The following is a 23,546-nucleotide window of genomic DNA, read 5'->3' on the forward strand; positions in this document are numbered from 1 at the left end:
AATTGTTTTGGCAAAGCTTTAAAATAAGCAGACAGATGTCTTTATACCTCAAACATTTTCCTCCTTTCTTCTCCAGGATTCACTTTCTTCACTGGAATTTGATGGGCCTGGATAAAAAGTAAAACTATAAATTAGACAAAGATTTTGAGGTACCTATCTGAGAAATTCAAATTTATGGAAATTTAAAATAAAAAGGTAAAGCCAAATACTGCCATGACTATTTCAAAATATATTATCCCTACATTAATACAATAGTAGTAGGGAACTTTTAATACCTACTTACATCAATGGATAGATCATCCAGACAGAAAATCAACAAGGAAACAGTAGCTTTAGAAATCACATTAGACCAGATGTACCTAACAGATACATACAAAACACTCTGTCCAAAAACCTCAGAATACACATTCTTTTCAAGTGCACATGCAACATTCTCCAGAATGTTAGAGTACAAAACAAGTTTCAATAAATTTAAAAAGATTAAAACCATATCATGCATCCTTTCCAACTGCAATAGTATGAAATTAGAAATCAATCACAAGAAAAACTCTGGAAAAAACATAAATACATGGAAGCTAAATAAGAAGCTATTAAACAATGAATGAGTCAACCAAGAATTCAAAGAGAAATAAAAAAAAATATATGGAAACAAATGAAAATGAAAACAGTCCAAAATCTTTCGGATAAAGCAAAAGCTATTCTAAAAGGGATGTTTATAGCAATATAGGTCTACCCCAAGAAATAAGAAAAATCTCAAAAACAGAACCTAACCTTATATCTAAATGAGCTAGAAAAAGAACATGGTCCAAAGCCAGGAGATAATAAAGATTAGAGCAGGAAAAAACAAAACAAAATCTCTCTCTCTCTCTCTCTCTCCTATATATATATATATATATATATATATATATAAACTCTAAAAATTATATATATATATATATATATATGTAATCCCTAAAAATAAAAGAATGACTGTTGTGTTTGACATGGTGTTTGTTAAACAAAAAGAAACCTTAAGTTCAAAGAAACTAGGAAAAGGGCTCACCCCCAATCATGAAATAAAGTTCTGTCCTCAGATACAGATGTTAATTTTCAGTTTCAGTTTTTCTAATATGAAAGTAGAATGTCATTTAGAAAGTCGAATATTGGGCAGCCCCAGTGGCTCAGCAGTTTAGCGCCACCTTCAGCCCAGGGTGTGATCCTGGAGACCCGGGATCGAGTCCCCGTCAGGCTCCCTGCATGGAGCCTGCTTCTTCTTCTGCCTGTGTCTCTGCCTCTCTCTCTTTCTCTCTCTCTCTCTCTGTCTCTCATGAATAAATAAATAAAAATCTTAAAAAAAAAAAAGATTTAAAAAAAGAGTCCAATATTGAAGAGATAAATTTTTTAAAAAGTAGTTATATATGTTCACTTTATAAAATTCAAACAAGAGTAAAAAGTTAATCTACTTCACTCTCTACTTCTAGAGGTAACCACTATCAATATTTTCATGAATATCCTTCCAAGACACACTTTAATATATACACTTACATATATACATAATTATGTCCATACACAGAATTTTAGCTTTTTATGCTTACATAAATGTAATAACAATGTGTTATTAGATAGAAAAATGCTTTTTACTATGAACAGTGCTCCTTGACATTTCCACATTGTAGTAATCAAGTTAACAATGGCAATATTCCATACAATGGATATAATTAATTTTAGCATTCCTCTAGGGATAGATAACTGGGTTGGTTCCACTTTTAGACCTCGATATTACATTTTGTTTCTGCTGCTTAGTTTTCTTTTTATATTTAGATCTTTAACTTAGATTTTTAAATGTTTGTAGTTAGATTTTTGTTTTTAGATCCATCTAAAATAAATTTTTATTCATAGAATGAGCTGGGAATCTAAGTTTTTCTCTAGGAAATTCAATTACCTCCTAACAATTTATTGGCTGATACATTCTTTTTCCCCACTGCTTTAAAATGCCTCATATATTAAAAAAAAATAAAAATAAAAATAAAATAAAATAAAATAAAATGCCTCATATATCATATAACAAATTCACACACATAAGGGTCAGTTTCTGGAATTCTCTATTCTAGTCCACATAACCATCCCTCTTTTCTTTTCTTTCTTTTTTTTTTTTTTAACTGGGATATAAAGTCACCAATAGGAAAGTAGATAAAAGATTCACAAAGATGTTAGCAAAAATAAATACCCCAGTGGCTAAAATCCAAGTCAAACCAACACCCAGAAGCTCTCCATGTGTCTCCACAAGTCCTACCTCTATCACAGAGGTAACCACCACCCTGACTTTTTTAACTACCATCTTGCTTTTCTTTATTGTTTTGTTCCTTACATGTATCTTCCTAAACAATAGTTTAGTACTTTTTCTGATTCTGAGTTTTATATGAATAGAATTCATATGAACAATACATATTCTTTTGTATCTTGCTTCTGTTGATTAATATTGTTTTGGGGATTTATCTATATTATTGTTTCCATCTACATTAGTTTTTTTACTCATATACAGTATTCCATTGACCTTGATTCCTTTTGTTCACAGTTATGTTGTATCTTTCTCATTAGGTCTATTTTAAAGAATTTCAGGGAATTTGTCTACTTCTTTCCATTTCATTTTGTAACTGATTATACATTTTTGCACGTGACATTTGTGTCAGACTACTTACTGAATTCATTAAATGTTTTCTGCTGCTTCACAACAACTTTCTAAATAAGTAATTATATCATCAGTAAATAACACCTATGTTTTCTCTCTTCTACCAATATTTATGTTTCATATTTCTGTTTTTTAATTGCACTGGCTAGGGCTTCTGGCATTTAAAAAAAAAAAAAACAATCAGGCAATCATAGCAAATATCTTTCTCTTGTTCCTGACTTCAATAGTAATGTTTCCAATTGTTCATTATTAAATACAATTCTTGACATAGTTTCATATATGTACACGTGCGCGTGCACATACACACATATACACACATATAGATAACTATCAGGTCAAGAACTTTCCCTTTTATTTCTTGAATCAGTTCTTAGGTTTTTTTTTTTAAAACTACTTTGAGGTATGATCGACATATATAAAGTTATACTATTTAATGTATACAACCCAAGAACTTTTTAAAACAAGAATCAGTGATGGCGCCTGGCTGGCTCAGTCGACAAAGCATGCAACTCTTGATCTTGAAGTTATAAGTAAATTCCAGCCCCACACTAGATGTAGAAATTACTTTAAAAATTATTTAAAAATCTCGTTAAACAAATGAAATAAAAATTAGTGTTGAATTTTACTGAATTTTTCGTATCTACTGAGATAACTTGTACATGGTTTCTTCTTCTAACCTAATAGAGTGAAATTATAGTAATAATTTTCCTACTGTTGAACCATCCCCCATATTCCTGAAATGAATCCTATTTGATAATTATTATTCTTTTGAGAAATTGCTTGTCTTTTTAAAAATACTTTTTAAGGATTTCTACATGTGTGTTCATAAGAATAACTGACACATGGTCTTTTCATTTTTATCTTGTGCTAAATACTCAAATTTTGTAAACAAGGTAAAGCCAGACGTATGATCAAATTTTCAAACAATTCGATATATAATTCTAGATACCAAAAAAGGTAAGAAGTATTTACAGGAAATTCTAAGTTATGGATCATGACCAGTTTTTACATTTTTCAACTACTGTAGGAAAAAATGAATATAAAGAATATGACACTGTACAAAATTATTTACCTTTGTTGAATTTCAATACAAAGGAAAACAGATGTTACTTTAAAAAATTACTTCAGTGATTGTTTACAATTATCAAAGTAATTCAGCATTTTAAAAAGGTCTTTGGCAACAATTCCATTTCAACAGCAGCTATTTTTTTTAGCAAAAGCCAATGCTTCAGTTTTCTAAATTTTATAAAATGATACGAAGAAATATTTGCTAAAATTCTAAATGGCAAATCAGAATAAATAAAATGACCCTCAAATAGTATGAAGTTACTAAAATAAAAAAGAATTAGAAAGACACATACAAGTTTATTTATACTAAAAGAATTCCAAAGATATTTGAAGTTTCTTTTTCAGAAAGCAACATGATATATAATTTAAATATAACTTCCTCCTTGTGAAATGCAACTTATTTCAATGAATACATTACTTAATATGAACACAATAAAATAATGCCTAGATTATGTAACACTATCCAGTGTGTTGATAAACTGATAAAATGAAAATGATTCTTTTTATAATGTACTTTGCCAATTTAATTCATGACTTTCATAAACTAAATCCATTTTAATTTTTTTTTAAGTAAGCTCTATGCACAATGTGGGATGTGAACTTACAACCCTGAGATCAAGAGTCACATGTTCGCATACCAACCGAGCCAGTCAGGTGTCCCTAAACCAAATTCATTTTATTTATACAGTAAAAGTTAGCCTAAAGCTGCATAACCAATGTGGTAAGTGGTACTAAATCTCACACCATAATAACTAGTGAGTTTACTACCCAAGAAGATCCAAGTAATAGGTTCCCAGAACCATCCCACCCCTTCACTACATTATTAGTTCCTAACTCCTAATCTCTAAAATAAAATCTCTGTTCTTGACCGACTAAAAAGATTTTCCATCACTAATAGACAGTGATTCCAATTTTTAAAATAGTCAAGGGAGAGCACTGGGGTCACTGTTACTGACATGTAAGAAAAAAAAATACAATTAGACATTATGCTCCTCACAGTATTACAAACGCAAAGTTAATATTTCAAAATATGTTATATACATAAAATTCAAATGCCTGGGTAGCTCAGTGGCTGAGTGTCTGCCTTCAGCTCAGGTCATGATCCTGGGGTCCTGGGATCGAGTCCCGCATCGGGCTCCCCAAAGGGAGCCTGCTTCTCCCTCTGCCTGTGTCTCTGCCTCTCTGTCTCTCATGAATAAATAAATAAAATCTTTTTAAAAAATAATTTAAATCAGTGGGTAGTGTTACACAGAAGCTTTGTAAAAATACACATTCCTTCTATAAAAAGGAGTATTATTTGGCAATAAGGAGGAATTAAGTATTGATACATTCTACAACATGGTACATGTTATAACCTTGAAAACACTGTGCTAAGTAAAAAAAGCCAGTCACAAAAGACCATATGTTATATGATTCTATTTACATGAAATGTCCAGAATAAGCAAATCTACATGGAGACAAGTAGATTAGTTGTTGCCTAGGGCAGTAGGGGCAGGGGAAAGATGGGGAGTGAAAGCTAATGGGCAAAGAATTTTTTTGGAGGGGATGAAAATATTCTTAAAATAATTGTGGTGATAGCTACACAACTCTGTGAACTCACTAAAAGCCATTTAATTCCAAAATTTAAATGGATGCATGATATAGTATTTGAAATAAATCTCAGTAAAGCTATTTTTAAAATATACATATCCCCAAGAGTTGCAGAATCATAATTTCTGGACATAGAGCCCTTCATTCTATATTTTGAAAGGTTCCATAGCTTAACTCTTATCAAGTCTAGCATTGGTCTCAATATCTGTGAACTGCAACATCAAACAATTTAAAAATATTAACACAAGGTGACACAGATCTCACTATAAACAAACAGCTTTTAAACAGGGGATCCCTGGGTGGCGCAGCGGTTTGGCGCTTGCCTTTGGCCCAGGGCGTGATCCTGGAGACCCGGGATCGAATCCCACGTCGGGCTCCCGGTGCATGGAGCCTGCTTCTCCCTCTGCCTGTGTCTCTGCCTCTCTCTCTCTCTGTAACTATCATAAATAAATAAAAATTAAAAAAAAAAAAAAAAACAGATTACACAGGAGCACCTGGGTGGCTCAGTAGCTGAGCATCTGCCTTCAGCTCAGGTCGTGATCCAGGAGTTCTGGGATCCTGTCCCACATCGGGCTCTCTGCTCAGCAAAGAGCCTTCTCCCTCTGCCTAGGTCTCTGTCCTCTCTCTGTGTCTCTCATGAATGAATGAATGAATGAATGAATCTTAAAAAAAAAAACAAAAACAGATTATCCTATAGTGAGCAGTAAGAAGAGTATGTTTAACTAAGGCACCTACATACTCTAAGTTAAATGAAGACATCAGGGCAGTCCAGGTAGCTCAGCGGTTTAGTGCCGCCTTTAGCCCAGGGTATGGTCCTGGAGACCCGGGGTCGAGTCCCATATCAGGCTCCCTGCATGGAATGGAGCCTGCTTCTCCCTCTGCCTGTGTCTCTGCCTTTCTCCCTCTCTGTGTCTCTCATGAATAAATAAAATCTTTAAAAAGAAAAACAAATGAAGACATCAATTATATTCATCTCCACTGCCATATAAAAAAGATACTCAAATGTTTGTGAAATAAAAATATCAAGTTGTTTCTTTGAAATCACACAGGTATTTTCATATTTATCTACACAGAAGAGAAAAAACAGTAACACAAAACATCTGTATTAAGAAAAATGTTTTGTTTGCATTTCTTTTTAAAAATCAGAAGCAAAGGAAAAAAAAAATCAGAACCAAAATACTAAAACATATTCATAGAGCTCCCTCTGGTGGCGTAAGAACAGAATCCTTTAAAAAAATAACATTACAGGAACCCGAACAGTTTCTATGACATGCAAATATTTTTATGATATGCCAAGCAGTAATAATATTAGGTTAAATTTTTGCAATTAAACAGTGCCAAGATAATAGCATTACGTGGTTATGCTCTGTTTTATAAACTTCGCATTTTCAAGCTTTTACCTCCTCAATGAACACACCAAATTTACACCTATTTATGGGAGCAATTTCTCCTGAAGAACTAAGGGCTGACTGGACAGCTTCTACACAACAAAAGATAGAAAGAACAGTGAGAGAGACAAAGAATGGTAGAAAAAGGGAACCTTCAGCCCCAATGCTGAGAACTGTAGTGGGGAGGGATAGTACTGAGGGATTGGGAGCAAACTTGTCTGCCCCAGGCACAGAAAAAAAAAAGATAAGCTCTATAACTCTGTCAGGCAGCAGAGGAGCAACTAGAAATCTGTCTAGGTCCAAGTGGCTGGGGAGTGCCATGGTTTACACTCCCCCTCCACTATGAAAGCACAGACCAGATTAAGGTATAGACACCAAAGATGGCCTACCCACCTCATTATGCCCTGCGTCACTACCCCACAGCAGCCCCAGAGGCTCTGGAGCTTTAAAAGAGCAACCAGCATATAAAAGAGCCAGCCCTAAAACCCTACTAAGCCAGCAAGGAGAGCTGCTAATACTCTTTCTGGGCCAAATCAGAGGGGCTAGTGACCAACACAGTTTACGGTCCCCCTCCACCTTAGCAGCAGGAGCAGGGTACTGGTGCCCTAACTGGCCTCCCTTCAGTGGGCCCTGGGCCTCTAACCGACACCATATCTAGACATCAAGGTAGCCACAGGGCAGTACACACAACACTAGTGGTCAGCACTCACTACAGCTCTAGCTTTTGCACCAAAGTGACACAGGTGTACGAAGCACCCCAGAACACACAGGCCTAGACCACTTTGGGCTCAGATAACTTACTAAGGCACCAGTGTTGCACAGTGCTACAGGACCTCCAAGCTGATGCCTGCTTCAGCTCCAGCTGCCACACCAGGGTGCTCCCTGAACAAAATGCCCCAAAACACCCTGCCTGTACTGCCCTCAGTTTCAGTCACCTTGTCTGGACATCCTCTATGCAGAGAGTACTAGAACACCCCAACCTATATCTAGTTCAAGGTACTCTCTGCATGTAGAAACATGGGACCCCCCCAAGTTACACCCTGTGCTGTTTGCTTCAGCGTCCTGACAAAGTATCCTCTGCATTTAGAGTCCCCAGAAATTCCCTCCCAAGCCTACACCCAGTTCAGTTTTACCTGTCCTGCCAGGGTTCTCACTGCATTGAGAGTTGCAGGATCCCTTGCTTGGACCTGTTTCAGCTTCAGCTGTCCTGCCAGGGCACCCTCTGCACACATAGCAACAGGTCCACTCTTGCCCACACCATCCCAACAAGGCAGCCCTAGTACAGAATGCCCTTTAACCTTCAGGCCACATCAGCCAGAGCTCCAGACAGTCACCACAAGTAATCAAACACACATAGTCTATATCAGGGACAATCATATACAAGATCATTCTTTCAAGTTTAGGAAAATTAGCTGCTCCATATACTCCACAGACACAAATACAGAAAGGTAAGCAACATAGGGAGACAGAAGAATACACTCCAAAACAAGGCCACTCCTTCAAGACTGGGAGAGGTACTCTTTCACTCAATACATAGAAACAAAAAAGAGAAAGCAAAATGAGGAAATAAATATGAAAGAAAAGCACAAGACAAAAATCTCAGAAAAAAAATCTAAATAGGGCAGCCCGGGTGGCTCAGTGGTTTAGCGCCGCCTTCAGCCTAGGGCCTGATCCTGGAGACCTGGGATCGAGTCCATGCAGGGAGCCTACTTCTCCCTCTGCCTGCGTCTCTGCCTCTCTCTATGTCTCTCATGAATAAATAAATAAAATCTGTTAAAAAATTAAAAAAAGAAAAGAAAAAGACCTAAATAATATGGAGATAAATAATCAACCTAATAAAGAATTCAAAGATGCCACTGAACTCAGGAGAAGAATAGGTGAACACAGTGAGAACCTTGACAAAGAAAACATAAGAAAGGGACGCCTGGGTGGCTCAGCGGTTGAGCGTCTGCCTTTGGCTCAGGACATGATCCTGGGGTTCAGGGATCAAGTCCTGCATCGGGCTGCCTGCATGGAGCCTGCTTCTCTTCCCTCTGCCTATGTCTCTGCCTCTCTCTGTGTCTCTCGTGAATAAGTAAATAAGATCTTAAAAAAAAAAGAAAAAAGAAAAGAAAACATAAGAAAGTACCAAACAAAACTCAGAGCTGAAGAATACAAAAACTGAACTGAAAAACACAATAGAGAGGTTCAACAGCAGACAAGTTGAAGTACAAGTACAGATGAGTGAGTTGGAAGATAAAAAGTCATGAAACCTACCCAGACAGAGAATCAAAAAAGAAAAAAGAATTAAAAATATGAAAATAACTTAAGGGACCTCTGAAACAACATTAAGTGGAATAATGTTTGCATTATATGGGTACCAGAAGGAAAAGAAAGAGAAAGGGGCATAAAACTTAACTGAGGAAATAATGGCTGAAAACTTCCCAATTCTAGGGAAGAAAGTGAACATTGGGTTCAGGGAGCCCAGAGAGTTCCAAATAAAATGGACCCAAAGAAAGTCACACCAACACACACTTATAATTAAAATGTCAAAAGTAAAGAGAGAATCTTAAAAACAGCAAGAGAAAAGCAAATTGTTACATACAAGAGACACCCCAGAAGACTTTCGTTCAATTTTTCAGTAGGAAGTCTGCAAGCCAGAATGGAGTGGCACAACACATTCAAAGTGCTAAAAGGAAAAAGCTTACAACCTACGATTACCTGGCAAGATTATCACTCAGATTTGAAGGAAAGATAAAGAGTTTTCTGGACAAACAAAATAAGGGAGTTTACCACCATGAAATCAGCCTTAGAAAAAATATTAAAGGGTCTTCTTTAACTTGAAATAGCAATAATTAATAACAAGAAAACACACAAAAGTCTCACTGGAAATGGTAAAAATTAGATTAATCACTTATAAAGATACTAACAAGTTTAAAAAAAGAAAAAAGTAGTAAAACTAACTAAAACCATAATAATTAGTTAAGGGATACATAAAGCAAAACAATATATACAGTGACATCAAAAATATAACATGTGGAAGGGGGAAAACAGAGTTTTAGAATGTGTTCAAATTTAAGTTGCTGTCAACTTAAGCTCTCATACACATAGGATGATGTATATGTGAACCTCACAATATCACAATGCAAAAGCTTACAGTAAATGCAAAAATAAAATGAGAAAAAAAATCTAAAGATGACATTAAAGAAAGTCATCAAAACATAGAGGAAGAGAGAAAGAAGTTGAAAGAAGAGAGAAGAACTATACAACCAGCCAGAAAACAATGAACAAAATGGCAATAACTACATATGTATCAATAATTAAGTGTAAACAGACTACATTCTCCAGTCAAAAGACACAGAGTGGCTGAATGGATGTTTTAGAAAGACACACCTACATACTGCCTATAAGAGATTCACTTCTGAAGAGAAGACACACACAGACTGAAAGTGAATGAATGAAAAAGATACTCTATGCAAAAGAAAAGAAAGCTGGTGTAGCTATACTCAGACAAAACAGACCCCCGCCAAAAAATTTTTTTTAAAAACTATAATGAAGGACAAAGAGGGGCACTACATAATAAGTTAGTCCACCATGAAGATATAACATTTATAAATATATATGCAGGGCAGCCCAGGTGGCTCAGAGGTTTAGTGCCGCCTTCAGCCCAGGGCATGGTCCTGGATTCCCGGGATCAAGTCTGACGTTGGGCTCCCACATGGAGCCTGCTTCTCCCTCTGCCTATATCTCTGCCTCTCTCTCTTTTTGTGTCTCTCATGAATAATAGATAAAAAAATCTTTAAAAAAGAAAAAATATATGCACCCAGTATAAAGCACCAAAATATATAAAGCAAGTATTAACAGACATAAAGAGAAAGATTGACAGCAACATGATAACGGGATGTTAACACCTCACTACATCACTGGATAGATCATACAGATAGAAAATCAATAAGAAAACACTGGACTTAAAACACTAGACCAGATGGACTTAATAGATACACACAGGACATTCATCCAAAAGCAGTGAAATACACACTGTCAACTGCAAATGGAACATTCTCCAGGACACATAATGTGTTAGGCCACAAAGTAAGACTCAAAAATTCAAGAAGAGTGGAATCATATCGAGCATTTTTTCTGACCAGAATGTTACAAAACTAGAAATCAGTGCTATAAGAACACTGGAAAAAACACACAAATATGTGAAGATTAAACAACACATTTCTGAACACTACTGAGTCACAGAAGAAATCAAAGGAGAAATCATAAAATACTTAAAGACAAATGAAAACAGAAATATGGCACACCAAAATCTATGGGATGCAGCAAAAGCAGTTCTAAGAGGAAAATTCATAGCAATACAGGCCTACTTCAAGAAATAAGAGAAATATCAAACAACTAGCAACAATTTAACAATAGTTTCTCACTTTTAAACTTAACAATTTAAAGAAACTAGACAAAGAAGAGTAAGTGAAGCCCAAAGGTTAGAAGGAAGAAAATAATAAAGATCAGTGAAATATAAATGAAATAAACCTTCAGGCAGACTCACCAAGAAAAAAAGGAGACAGAAAGAGCTCAGATCAGAAATAAAAGAGGAAAACTTACAACTGATACCACAGAAATACAAAGAATCCTGAGACTACTATAAACAATCATATGCCAGATATAAGTGGATAAATTCCTAAATTTATAATCTTCCAAGACAGAATCATAAAGAAACAGAAATCTGAAAAAGAACAATTATTAGTAGAGGGGTTGAATCAATATTCAAAAATCTCCCAACAACAAAAAAAGTCCAGGACCAGATGACTTCACTGGTGAATTCTACTAAACATCCAAAGAAGATTTCATACCTATCTTCCTCAAACTCTTACAAAAAGTTAAACAAGGAGAACCTCCAAACACATTTTACCAGACTAGCATTACCCTGATATCAAAACTAGACAAGGACACTACCAAAAATATATATATTACAGCTAGTAACCCTGAAGAACACAGATGTAAATATACTCAACAAAATATTACCAAACCAAAATAACAATACATACAAAGGACTATACACCATGATCAAGAAGTATTTATTCCAGGGATGCAAAGATGGTTCAACATCCATAATCTATCAATATAATAAATCACATTAACAAAATAAATGATAAAAACCACATATGATCATCTCAACAGATGCCAAAAAATAATTTGACAAAATTTAACATCATTTATAGTAAAAACTCTCACAAAGTAGATATAGATGGAATTTACCTCAACATAATAAAGCCATCTATGGTGGACCCACAGCTCACATTATACTCAATGGTAAAAAGACAAAAGTTTTTCCTCTATGATCAGAAACCAAACAAGGACGCTCATTATTTTTATTCAACATAGTACTGGAAGTCCCAGGCAAGTAAAAGAAATAAAAGGTATCTAAATTGGAAAGGAAAAATAAAACTGTCAGTATTTGCAGGTGACACGATACTATATATAAAAAAAACCCTAAAGATTACACCAAAAAACTAGTATAAGTAATAAAAGAATTTAGTGAAGTTGCAGGATAAAAAATTAATATACAAAAACCTGTTGTGAAAAAAAAATCTGTTGTGTTTCTATACACTAATAACAAATTCTCAGAAAAAGAAATTAAGAAATCTATTCAATTTGTTCAAAATGATATAACACACAGGAATAAATTTAACCAATAAGATAAAAAACTATACCTCTATAAAAACTATAGAATAAAAGATAAAAGAAACTGAAGACCACACAAACAAATGGAAAAATATTCCATGCTCATGGGTTGGAACAATTAATATTATTAAAATGCCCATAATACCCAAAGCAATCGCGGATCCATTGCTATCCCTATCAAAATTCCAATGAAATGTTTCACAGAAATAGAAATAATTCTAATAATTTTAGGATAATTCTATTCTAATTTTGTGTAGAACCACAAAAGACCCCAATAGTCAAAACAATCTTGAGAAAGAAGAACCAACAAAACTAGAGGTATCACGCTCCCTGACTTCAAACTACACTTGACCTATGAACAACATGAATATAAACCACATGGATCCACTTATACATAGATTTTTTACAGTACTGAAAACGTATGTTTCTTAAAATGTTTTTCTTTAAAACATTTTTTCTCTAGCTTACTTTATTGTAAAAATATGATATATAGTACTTATAGCATAGAAAATACATGTTAACTGAATGTTTATGTTATCAGTAAGGCCTCCAGTCAACAACAGGCTATTAGTTAAGTTTTGGGAAAGTAAAAGTTATACACATATTTTCCACTGCATGGGAAATTCGTGCCCTTAAACCCCTGCCTTGTTCAAACATCAACTACATACTCCAAGCTACAATAATCAAAACATATGGTATTGGCATAAAAATAGACACAAAGATAAACAGAACAGGGTCGAGGAATAAACTCATATGTACATACACACACACACACACATATATATGTACATGGACAATTAATTGACAACAAAGGAGGCAAAACTATACAACTCTTTAAAAGAGTACAGTCTCTAAAAAATGGTGTTGGGAAAACTGTACAGTTAAACACAAAAGAATAAAACTGGACAATTTCCTTACACCATATTTAAAAAATCAACTCAAAATGGATTAAAGATTTGAATGAAAACCTTAAACTATAAAATTCCTAGAAGCAGGCAGTAGGTTCCTTGACATCTGTCTTAGCAATGTTTTTTGGAACTGACTCCAGAGGTAAAGAAACAAAAGCTTCTGCACAATGAAGGAGCCATCACCAAAATGGAAAATAGCCTAATGAATGGGAGAAAAAATATTTGCAAATCAAAAAAAAAAAAAATTTGCAAAAAATATTTGCAAATCATATATCTGATGAGAGGTTAATATACAAAATATATAAAGAGTACATACAACTCAATAACAACAAAAAAAGTAATCTGATTAAAAAACAGGCAGCGTAATGCATAGACATTTTTCAAAAGAGACACATAGATGGCATAACAGGCCTAGTCAGAATGGACAGTATCAAAAAAGCCAAGAAAAACAAACAAACAAACAAACAAACAAGCCAAGAAATAACAAGCATTGACAAGGATGTAGAGAAAAGGGAACCAACCCTTAGAGCACTACTGGTTGTTATGTAAATTTGTGCAGCCACTACAGAAAACACTATGGAGGTTCCTCAAAAACTACAAATAAAGCTACCAAAGGATCCAGCAATTCTACTAGTAGGTATCCATACAAAGGGAATGAAAATGCTAGTTTGAAACGATGTATATACCCCTATGTTCATTGTCTTTAACACTACTAAATACTATTAAACTATTAAAGAATATTGCTTTCCTGATTCAAATTTTTCCCCCTTTTCAGTTCAAACTCATTTCCCTTTTAGTAAAGTCCAAGTTACCATTATATGGTTTGGTACTCGATAACGGAAAACTTGTTTGAATAAGGTAATTTGTTATCATCAGCATTTCCAGGTGACTGTCTAAAATTAAGTAGCATTATGAGGGATTGAATCCCACATCGGGCTCCCGGTGCATGGAGCCTGCTTCTCCCTCTGCCTGTGTCTCTGCCTCTCTGTGTGTGTGTGTGTGTGTGACTATCATAAATAAATAAAAATTAAAAAAAAAAAAGTAGCATTATGAATAAACCTTGAGAAGCCCATCCGTGGGGTTTATACTCTGTCAAGGCCCAGTTCCTCTGGAGTGGAGATTTCCAGTTCAGCTAAAATGAGTCTAAGTTCCTAGATGACACAGGGGTAGAGCTCCTCATGAGGTCTTACTTTGTCTTTAACAACCTTGACAATGTGAACTACATTAGCAAAATCATTAGGTGTCTACATGCCTGCAAAGTAGCATCCATGATATTGGGTTCCAGAACCAGATCACAGCCAACAAGCGTCTTCATCCCTTTATTCAATTTGTAGGCATCAATATCTGGCTTGTTGAAATATGTCACCCAGTGGACAGCAAACTCCTCAGTAGCAACAAAATGACTAGACAGTGGGTAGTGGCAGTACAGTGGTGCCTGGGTGGGGTACAAGAAGCCTCAAGGGCTGGCACAAGAGACTGTCTGCTGCTACAAAGTAGCACTGAACACGATGACCATGGCAGTATGCAGTCTAAGCAGAAATTTAATCATTTATTCACTAATTTAAAAAAAATCTTATTAAACACCCACTTTGTGCAAAACGTGGTCCCTAACTTCAGAGAAGAGTCTAATAAAACAGCATTAGAAGATACATATGAGGTGCTAAAGGAGTTATAAAAGTCTTCAGAAAACAATTTATCTGAGTGTTTCCTACCTCCCTTAGATCAGTGGAGAACTATAAACATCAATACCACACTACCTATGCAGCAGCGCTCCTGGACATAATGCCAATATTATACTCTTTACCCTACAAGCTAACAATATGAACAGTCCTCACACAAATTGCTCCTTTTGCTTTTTATCAAGCCTATCTCCCTTTAGTTAAACTGTAATGCTTGAGGGCAGAAGAAACAGTGTCTTTACTTTGTATTAAGGGCTCACAAAATACAGTATCAATATCACAAGCACCTACATAGGAAAGAGTCAAAGAAAAGAACATTTTAAAAAGGAGGAAGGGGTATGTAATGAACAAAGGAACAAAAAAGTACATACAAGGTCTAGTTATTAAGTTACTAAGTTCAGTTTAGTTCAGATTCACAATTCTGTAGCATTATAGAGACTGGTGGATGCAGGTTCTAAAAAGTGCTCAATATACAAACATAAATACAGTATTTATTTGGTAGGGTATTACCTTTGTCACTGAATATTTTCTATATGAGCATATTTTATGTTTTTTTATGTCAATAAGCTGGTGTTAGATATGAATTCTTAGGAACAACAGGTAAAGGAATTATATTAATTTGTAATATCTTTAGTGCTACTACTGATAATCTTAGCGGATTACTTCTCTAAAGAAAATAGTTATTAAAACTCTTTTTTTTCCTACTGTTTACCCTCATGGAATAAAGACACATCCCAGTGGCGGTTTTTGGTTTGTCTGTTTTTTAAGATTTTATTTATTTATTCATGAGAGTCACACAGAGAGGCAGAGACACAAGTAGAGGAGAAGCAGGCTCCTCACAGGGATCTCGATGTGGGACTCAATCCCAGAACCCCGGGATCACACCCCAAGTCGAAGGCAGGTCCTCAACTGCTGAGCTACCCAGGTACCCCCATCCCAGTGTTCTCAAGAGTTAACCATTATTGTTTCTCTGCAGTTTTTGGTTTTTTAATATTTATTAATTTGCTAAACACAGTAACAAAATGGGTCTTCTGGATAGTTCTTTAAAAGAATAAATAACAACCAAAAATTTTAGCTCAGGGCGTGATCCTGGGGCTCCTGGGATCAAGTCCCGCATCAGGCTCCCTGCAGGGAATCTGCTTCTCCCTCTGCCTGTGACTGCCTCTCTCTGTGTCTCTCATGAATAAATACAATCTTTAAAAAGGAAAAAGGAAAAAAAAAAAAAAAAGAGACAGAGAGGAGAGGGACATTGAAAATAACTAGTAAAAATCTTGGGATCCACATAGGACAAAGATGTTGTGGAGGCAGAGTCCTCCAGGAATAACCTGGAAACACAGAAAGTAGTGGTAAGTCATAGGATGCTTATAACTGAAACTATGGAAGAGTTGCTATAACTGATAACGATAAATGTCATGGTATGATTACAGGTGAGGGTGGTAGACAAAATCATTGAAAGAGAACAATCAAGAAAATAAAAGACTGTGTAATATTGGAAGGATCTTTTTTTTTTGGATACTGAATTCACCAAGATACTGAATCCCAAGTGTGGAAGGGTGACCAGGAGTCAAGTGTTAAAATCTAAAAATGACAGTCTGTAGATGACCCTAACACAGAGGGTTAACAGGTGATAGAGTCTGGTAGCAAAAGCCTCAAAAGTTTGGGGGAGGGGATGGTTAGGGTGCAGGGAAGAATGCTGCAATGAGAAGCAAGGAAAACACCTTCCTCATCCTACTTTAGACGCAGTGGTATTAAGGGATTAGAGAAAGCAGTCACCGTGTAAGAGAGCTGTACAACAGTATGTTCAGGGACAAGAAAGGTTTTAGAGCAAAAAGAAGAAAATGTCTACAAGTTTAGAATACAGGGGATTTTGCTGGTAATGTGCTATAGAGGGCTTTCTGGAAGAGTTCAGGGAGATATGCAAGAGGGTGGGGGTCAGATTAGGGTACAACCAGAACCATATGGAGGGACCAGCTAATGAAGGAAAAGTCAGGAGGTCCAGGGCTTCTGGTGATTAAAGAAGAGGGATAAAACATATGCTGGAATTGGTCTATTACACCTAGACAAGTGTTATATGGAAGGATGGAAGGAAAGGAGGGAGGGAGGGAAAACTTGTGTGCCAGTTATATTGCCTCTCAAATGCAAATTCACCCTTCATAGTCCTCCTTGTGAGAAGCTAGATAATATAAACACTTCCTTGCTTGCTAACATGATGTTAAGCTTTGTCAGCAGCTGATTTTGAGAGGTGCAGAGGACATGGCTTCTGTTTCTGATTAGCAGGCTTTCTTTCTTCTTGTTCCCGTGGCATGTGGGGCACACTGACATTCACCCCTGTGTGGGCAGCTTTCAGGAGAGTTCTGCTGCTGCCCTGCTAGCTTCCCTGTGATTTTTAGCAAGCCTCAAAGCCAACTTCCCACCACCAAATTCTGCTGGTGACCCAACTGGCATCCCAGCCTACTACCAAAGAGTTCAGCAACACTGGCAACTTCCACCTGCAGCACTCCAGCAGGCTTCCTACCTAGTAGATTCAGTGATTCCCAAGCAGCTTCCCAGTACATTTCACTGGCACTCTAGGCAGGTTCCCAGGAGCTTCAGCAGCTCTACAGTGGAAAGTTTTATGAATGCCAGCCTCAGCCTATGACACCTCAGTGAACGCCACCATCCAGTGGGTTATAGCCATACCATACCCAATCAGGTTTGAATCTCAGCCGTTAAGGGTGGGGTTGGGGAGATCTTCCAAAATCTATTCCTTCTTTGGGTATTGTGTCTCACTGCTAGGAGTAGTGGCTGCTTCCCATATCTGCTGTTCCTATATTCTCTAGAGTTCTTTATCCCTTAAAGTTAATTCTCTAAACATAGTTACTAATTATTTATGTTAAACTCTCCTCAAATTATTATGTGTTTTTTTTTCTCCTGACTGGATGCTGACTTATACAACTTATTTGAAGACTAATTTACAGTAATCATTTGAACTGCCTTATGATAGATTTTAATTCAGATTTCTCTTACAGCAGTGTTCACTATTCATATATATCTAAACACATGTGTTGGTACATATGCATGCATGGACTACATGCATATGCATATGTAGTCCAAAACAAAACAGGTTTCATATGCCAAAGTATGCAGCTACTGACATGAAAAAAACGTCAAATTCCTGCAACCAAACTGTGTTCTTGGGAATTTCACCTAAATGCTACAGGCCTTACTTTTTTCATCTGAAATATTATAGACTGTATAATAACATTCCTTCCAGCTCTATGATTCTGATTTATTTGGTTGTGAATTCTCAAATACAAAATTTTCCCACATTTTATAAAGTATATTATATTTACTTGATTTATGCACAAAAATAAATGGCTCTGCTTAGGTTGTTCAAAAGTGATTTCACTGATGATGTCACTTTCTTTTTATTGCACCAACTACTTAATATATCTACTAATAATTCTTTGTGACTTCTGTTAGTCTTCTTAGTTTTAGAAGACTGGTGAAGCAGAGAATAGCCATGTTCTTTAGTAACTTAATAAAAACAATCTTATAGGAGTATCAAGATAACTGAATTGATGAGCTGCAATAAAAAAAGATCAAGTTAATTTGTTACTAATATACAGTTTGTAATATGATCATACCTGTTTATGTTTTTGAAGTGGTTTCTTTTCATGCAATTTTTTATCTCCAAATTTCTTATATGTTAAAGGTACTCCATATTTAGCAGCAGGCTTTGTAATTTTCTGAGCAGACACAACAGAAGCCAAGCTTTGTCCTGAAGCTGGTCTTTTAGCTACATGAAAAGATACAGAGTTTTTCCTAGAGTTGTTGATATTAAGTCTTTAATTTCAAAATTCTTCAAGATAACTTTTTCATTTTTATAATCATTGACAGCATTTGAGACTTTAAAAAAATCCTGTTCACTCCTTAACACATGCCTTCATTATAACTATTTGATATTAAAGACATTTTGGATTTTAAAAAAGCAAAAAGCCATGCATCTTTAAGATGTTGAAATTTCTCGTATTAAAAAAAAGCACATCCCTAAAACTGACTATGGGTGATGACTGTATGTATCTGTGAATATACTAAAAAACAATGAATTGTAGACTTTAAGTGGGTGAACGGAATGGTATAGAATTATAATTCAATAAAGCTGTTAAAAATATTTTTAAAAACATTTACTGTTTTAGAAATTACTCTCAAAACTAGCACATAAATTTCAAGAGCAACTGTTAAACACTAATACAATTACTCTGAACAACTTTAATACTTTCTTCATCTACAGTCTGAATGATGTCTATACCTACAGACCTACAGAAAAACAAACACTTTAAAACAATCATTATAGCACAGGGTCCCCTAAAATGGGTACCTTTATACACTATCAGTGGGAATATAAAATGGTCAAACTTTCTAGAGAGCAATCTATATCCAGAACAATGTTTATGGATTGCTTTCAAAGAAATAATCAGAGATACATAAAAATTTATATACAAGGATAGGCCCTAGAGCAATTATTTATCCAATTCTTTTTTTAAATATATTTTATTTATTTGAGAGAGAGTGAGCAGGAAAAGGGTACGGAGTGGGGGGGGGGGGCGGGACAGAGGGAGTGGGAGAAGCAGACTCCCTGCTAAGCAGGAAGCCTGACATGGGGCTTGATCCTTGGACTCCAGGATCAAAATCCGAGCCAAAGACAGACACCCAACTGACTGAGCCACCAAGGTGCCCCTTATGTATCCAATTCTTAATGAAGCCTAGATAAAGTTTAGTCCAAGAACAATAATAAATTCAAGAAAAACACTTAAACTGAAGAAATTTAAAGGAAAGTCTACTATTTATATCTCTCAAAGATATTAACTAGGAACTAGGAAAAGTGGAAGAAAAAAATTTCCCTCTGAGAGTTCAACTGTGAGATGAAATCAGAATACATATATACAACATCATAACACTGTAACTTGGCTAAATGTATTAAAACAATCAAAGAAATACATATACTGGTACACATACTGAAGAAGGAACTAAAGTCACAAAAGTATAAAAATGATTCCCAAGAGAAAAATATTGAATAGCTCCCAATTACTTCCAGAAAAGATGGGAATCTGATTTGGGGGTATTTCTCAGTGAAAAGGCTACCAGTAGGATAAAGCTTAATATGGGGAGATGGAGCCCATAAAGTATCTATTAGCCCATCAGCAATAAAATTTCTATTTTAGCCTCATGCTATTCCACATTTCATTCATCCAACTCCTGTTACAATAAAATAACTTTCTAATTCCTATGTAGGCTTATCTAACTGGAAAGAATCTGCTGACAAGGAGTAATTCTGGTCTCTCTGACAATGAGGCTTTGATTAAGATTTGACTTCTCATGAGGGCTGGCTGCCAGGAGAGACATTGCTGATTCTGCTGTGTGTCTCTCTTGTGAATTTTGTTTAGAGTAAATTGATTTCCCAGGGACTGACAATCTCCACACACTGAGAGGATGGGTCTAAGGGTCTTTAGGAAGAGCTAAATATGGCTGGCCTTACCACTGCCATATCACTTCCAGCTACATGGACTCACTGTCATAATATGGTATTTATTTTTATTAATTTACTCAAACTCAAAATGGAGAATATGCAAAGCATTATGTTTGAAAAACAATATACTCTTCAAATCTTACATAACTTCTGATTTTAAAAATCCATCGTGAAATCAGCCTATGAAGAAAAAATATAATTTCCTTCACACACACACACACACACACACACACACACACACACACACACAGAGTATATAACCATACTGACAATCCTACAAATGGTCTCCTGCTACAGGCCACAGTAAAAGAAAATTAACCTTGGTAAGGTACCTGACTTCATAATAATTCGCTTTTTAAAAATTTTAGAATATGAAGTATTTTTCAAAGATAGATATATAAAGATTTACACTTGACTAAGACATTTTATGAAAATCTGCTCAGAATATCAGCTAAGCAACTGATAAAGACGAAAGACTTCAAGATAGATTTCATTTAAATAAGGCAGACAAGAAATGGAAATTTTATTATTAATTCATCAGAAAGTGTTGTATACTGTCATATATCAAAAATAATTTAAAGATTCATTTCCCTCTGGGCTAAATTTATCTACAATTAACCCCAACTTATTATATCTACATATATCTCTAGTATAATTAGAAAGTATTACTAATTAGTATTAGTATATTGTTTATTGCATACAGGTTAAAGGACTCATATTAAATTTCATTTACCTGGTATAGGCTGCGCTCCACACTTGGAAAATGTTTTTAGACAAAATTCTTCTGCAATAAGCTTAGATTGAAAGAGGACAAAGTTAGAAAAGATGTTAAATTTCCAAAATAAAAAACCTACCCATTAATCAGATTACATTTTTCCCCCCTTTTCAGTCATACATATGGTATCAGATAAACTGTATTTATTCAACCTTAGTAATCCATTCACCAAAGCCCTCTCATCCTAATTCCCTTCGACTCATAAATTTTATTACTTTTCCAGACATGTTCTCTTCTCAAATTAACCTAATGAACAACAAAGGCCCACACGAACTCAGCAATTTAACACAATTATGTCTTATCTGGAAAAGCCTCTATGTTCTATATACAGCCATATCCCTCGTTTACCTCAAAACTAATAATCTCTTAATTACCCCCTTCTCAGATTAACCTATCAGTTATTTCAACTTTACTCTGAATCTTCTCCGTATCTCCAATGAGTTTTCACTCCTATTAATATGTAATTGTAAAGATACTCATGGAAAAATATTCAATTATTCTTACATAATTCAACAAGTATCTTTTTACTATTACTAAAATACTCCAGGTCCTATTCCCTAGCATTCATGAACATCTTTGAGAACCAAAAATCATTAGTATTTCCCGCAAGTCATTTTTCCTCCCTACTGTTTTTTTTTTTCTTTTTAAGTGCGAAACTATGACACCAACAAAGATTTAACTCAGTTTAAACCTGCTTTTTCTTATGAGGTGGGGAAAGGAAAGCAAATTAATTTTTCTTTTTTCAAGAGAAATGAGGCCTGCTGGAGAGAATATTCACACAGTAGCAGTGGAACAGAAGCTCCAACAGGCATAAAACCATGACTGAGATGGTCATCTGTCCCTTTAAGGGTCCCCCAAAAAGCAGTTTTCAAGTCTCCTAGTGGCAGAATCAGCATCACCAGGGACATATTAAATGTGGAAATTGTCGGGCTCCCACCTCAGAATCACTAAAATAGAAATTGTAGTGATAGGACCCAGCAATGCCTTCCAAGTGATTTTTTTTTTTTTTAATGTATGCTAAAGCTTGAAAACTACTGCACCAAAAAATAAATTAAGTGAAGGTGTGGTTCACAGGCAATTCTGAGCAGAGTATATTTTCTCTTCTAAACACTTGCATGTTTCCCCTTTCTTTGGCATAGAAGAAAATGGGTGCTTTATGAACTCCAACGTGCCCCAAACTGGATAGTTTCTGTCATTGTTTGAATGTGAGTCTTTCTTTTTTGTGTGAATGCAAATATGAACTAAGAGATGGGGCATAAAGAATCCAAAAAGATTCTGAAATCTCTATGCTGTGTTGTCCAATATAGTTGCCATCCATATGTAGTTATTTTGATGAAAATTTTAAGTGAATTTAACTTAGAATTCAGCCCTTTGGTCACACTAGGCACATTTTAAGTATTCAATAACCACAAGTGGCTAGTGGCTACAATGCTAGGGCAATGCAGATATAAAACACTTCACATCATAGAAAGCACTACTATTGGACAGCACCTATATTCCTAAGAAATCAGAGCTTATCCATGATTTGTCAAGCTTCCTTCAAGGTGTGTAAGATTGCAAATTAAGCTCTATTAAGCCCTGGCTGACAGAATTTAGGAAGAAGAGATTTTTCAAAAACCTACAGAACATTATAGTAGTTCATATGTTATACAGTAAAGCTCACAAATTGTTTCAAAGTTAAAGCCTTTAAAAATGTATTATAAACTTTCTCACTAGAATACTGAATAAGTGATATATAGCAGAAAATAAAACTTAGGAACCAAAGAAGAGATTTTCATAAAAAATGAAATCTAGGTGATGTCTAAATAGCAACAAAGAGCTATTCATATACTAAAACATACTATCAAATATTCCACTTGTTAATAATTTGTCCTTTTTTCTTTGCATATAATAAATTTTGATACATGAGGCTTGAACATTTTCTTTCATTGCTGGCTAGCTGAATTTCAGTGCTTCAACCTTGAAACTGTATGTCCTAACTACGGTTTTTTGGGGGGGCCTCAGCAAGATTCAGTGAAGTTATTCTTTCTTCGCCAGTGGTTGCCAAAAAACAATAGTATATTGCATCATAAATCTGTCCTTGAAAATGTTACTTCTAACAAAGGAGTCTTATAAGACACCTATGTTTCAGAGATTCTTGCTATGTCCTATATAATTAACCTTCAATCTATACATTTTACTTGGCTTTTTGCGAACTAATTTTGTGTTCTCCTGGTAGTAACAGTTAAATTCACATCTCTGTTTTCTGAAAATTGTTTGCAGATATTCTATTAAGTCAGAGAATACATGACATG

At 35.3% G+C, this 23,546-nt stretch overlaps 1 protein-coding gene across 14 annotated transcripts in view; it reads right to left on the minus strand.

Moving 5' to 3' along the window:
* Positions 1–23,546, minus strand: part of NEK1 (NIMA related kinase 1) — a 229,388-nt gene that overhangs the window by 146,386 nt on the left and 59,456 nt on the right. For 13 of the 14 annotated variants that reach the window (XM_038573569.1, XM_038573571.1, XM_038573581.1 and 10 more), the window contains 3 exons: positions 21,211–21,271; positions 18,595–18,746; positions 48–107 (listed from right to left, as the gene is read on the minus strand). In XM_038573569.1, the coding sequence (XP_038429497.1) occupies positions 48–107; positions 18,595–18,746; positions 21,211–21,271 (273 nt within the window). The remainder of the gene's footprint in view (positions 1–47; positions 108–18,594; positions 18,747–21,210; positions 21,272–23,546) is intronic. The other variant, XM_038573575.1, reaches the window with a different exon arrangement.

The sequence above is a fragment of the Canis lupus genome, chromosome 25, assembly GCF_011100685.1.
Source record: "Canis lupus familiaris isolate Mischka breed German Shepherd chromosome 25, alternate assembly UU_Cfam_GSD_1.0, whole genome shotgun sequence".
Taxonomy (NCBI): domain Eukaryota; kingdom Metazoa; phylum Chordata; class Mammalia; order Carnivora; family Canidae; genus Canis; species Canis lupus.